Here is a 2,447-nt window from a genome sequence, read left to right on the forward strand (position 1 = left end):
GGGTGCACTCAATAGAGACACACAATATCTAATAATCAGCTTCAGAACACATAGCCTACATAACCGGTGGCCTGTCTCATCAACCACATTGGGAGACTAAATGAATTATTCTGAGATGAGGAAAACGTTATATTCTTTATTCTCACACAGTATTTGGGTCATTTCAACAATATAGCATATCTTTTCAAGAGCATGCTAAAAACACCCCATATGGAGCAAAACGGACACTTTCATTCAACAAAAGCTATTAAATATAATTTACAAGAGAGTGAAATCTTCCACCGAAGACAATGATCAAAACACAAGTTGAAAACTTGTCTTCCTTGATATGATATAGACAGTGGATTCAAACTCATGGGCTATCTCCATGATCCCAAATTAACTTATGCAACTTCATTATATACAAAAATGTGCTACACAGACCAGTTAGAAACTATTGTCAGTATATGTAAGAATTAGAAATCAACCAACAAAATAAACAGAATCCTAATAATGCAGCTCACTGTGACTTTGTACTTGAACTAATAATAAAACTGTATTGCACTAGAGACTTCTACTCTTGTCTGATCTAAGGTGTTACAACATACTCCTCACATCCTCCCTTTTGACATGATCGAGTGTCTTGTCGTGGCACTTGCTCTTTTTGTTCTGGTGAGTTTTTACATGTTTTGCCAAGTGGTCACTCCTCATGAACCTCTTGCAGCAGTCCGGGCAAACAAAGCGTTTCTCCCCCGTGTGAGTCCTCAGGTGTCTCTGCAGCTCGTCCGACCTGGTGAAACTCTTGCCACAGAACAGCCAGTTGCACACAAACGGTCGCTCTCCCGAGTGCCACCTCAGGTGCGCTTTGAGGTGAGAAGTTTTGCCATAAACTTTCCCGCAGCCCGGTATGTGGCAGATGTGCTGCTTCTTCTTCCCGGGCTCGTCGTTTGAAGTGGACGACTGGCAGTTGGGACACCTGCACCTCCTGCAGCGCCGGGCGGTGGCGAGGGGGGACTTGGTGTGCAGAAGCGCGGCGATTTGCGTCTGGTATTGCGCAAAGTCCGTATGCCCCAGTACCAAGCCCCTCTGCAGCTGGAAGCGATGGTGGCCAAGGGAGGAAGGGTGAGTGACGTGGTGGTTCGCCTGCTGGAGGCTCCACCACGGAATATCCTCTCCAGGGTTTGGGGACAAGTTGGATAACTGTCTCTGCTGCTGGTGGTGCACAAGGCCCGAGGGTCCCGTCACGAAGCTGGGCATCGCAGTCGGAATGGGAGTTGGGGCCGCGTAAGTGACCGCGGGCACATAGGTGGGAGGGCAGGTGGACTGCAGAGACTGCATGGAGCAAGGTAACATCTTCACCGGGGAGAAGTCATATGGATACGAGGGGTCCGCCGGAGGGGTGAGGGGCAGTTCGTGGTGGGAGCTGAAGGAGGTCTGGATGTGCGCACTGAGCTGGGGCTTGGAGGGTAGTCCGAAAGTGGAGTTGCCACCGGGCAGGATGGTTTGAGGAGTCCCCTCGTTACTCCACGGGTGAAACAGACGCGAAGGGGAGCTCAGAGTCGGGTCGTACGGGACCTGGAGGAAGTCTGTCGGGTTGGATCCGTGGTGGTGATGCCCGATCCGGTTACAAGTGGCTGCCAGGAGAGCCAGCGGGGAGTGCTTGCAGTTCTCTGGAGAAGAGTTTGGAGTGCGATCCTGAATAACCGAGACAAACATTTTCACCGTTATAGGCTACTATTTAACTATAACTATTTGACACATTTTGCGCGGTTACCAAGCTGAAAATGACGGGAGCGCATTTTCTCTTTAACGTTTATAATTCATCCATTCAAATGGCAGTTTGCCTATTATGAGTTGAAATCTCGAGCTCTGCGCCAAATCGATTCTGAATTGGGACAATGTGACATGAAAATGACTTCTCCGTAAGTCATGCAAACAAGCACCGTTAATCCTAGGCATATTATGACTTGAACTATTATATCAGAGCAAGAATCCCATGCTCCAAACGTAAATCATTTCAGAAGATCTTATTATAAATAAACAAAAAAGTCGTCAAAGTAAACAAAAACTTTGGGACAAACCTGCAGAAAAGCCTGGAGAGTCTCATTCCGCAGTACAGCCACTGCTGCCATGGTAAACGTCCTCCTCCCTCTCGATGAAAACAAACGAAAATAAAACAAAACAAATTGAGATAAATATTGTGTAATTCGTAGGAAAATGTCTTGTCGTGCAGGTCTTCACTCACTCAGTGCTTCCTCTCCCCGTGATATCCATGGAGTATCTGAAGAGTGAGGGATCACTTCTTAGAATTTGATAAGGACTTTGGTGGGCCGCCAGCCAGTCAGAAATAAGATTTATTACTTTGAAGTTTGCCGCTGCCCAATCATCAAAGAATAGCGGCTCTTTGAGAGGGGAAAGCAAATCCTTTGAATCCACAAAGCTCCTATGGTGTGTTTGTTGGTCTGGAT

At 47.1% G+C, this 2,447-nt stretch overlaps 1 protein-coding gene across 1 annotated transcript; it reads right to left on the minus strand.

Moving 5' to 3' along the window:
* Positions 1-576: 576 nt before the first annotated feature.
* On the minus strand, positions 577-2,161 carry sp5a (Sp5 transcription factor a; the record flags this gene model as incomplete). The annotated part of the gene is made up of 2 exons (XM_083639030.1): positions 2,061-2,161; positions 577-1,674 (listed from the first exon to the last, which is right to left on the minus strand). The coding sequence occupies exons 1-2, from the start codon at positions 2,109-2,111 to the stop codon at positions 577-579; spliced, it is 1,149 nt and encodes a 382-aa protein (XP_083495156.1). The 5' UTR covers positions 2,112-2,161.
* Positions 2,162-2,447: the final 286 nt, after the last annotated feature.

Source organism: Poromitra crassiceps, assembly GCF_964638095.1.
Source record: "Poromitra crassiceps genome assembly, chromosome: 6".
Classification (NCBI taxonomy): domain Eukaryota; kingdom Metazoa; phylum Chordata; class Actinopteri; order Beryciformes; family Melamphaidae; genus Poromitra; species Poromitra crassiceps.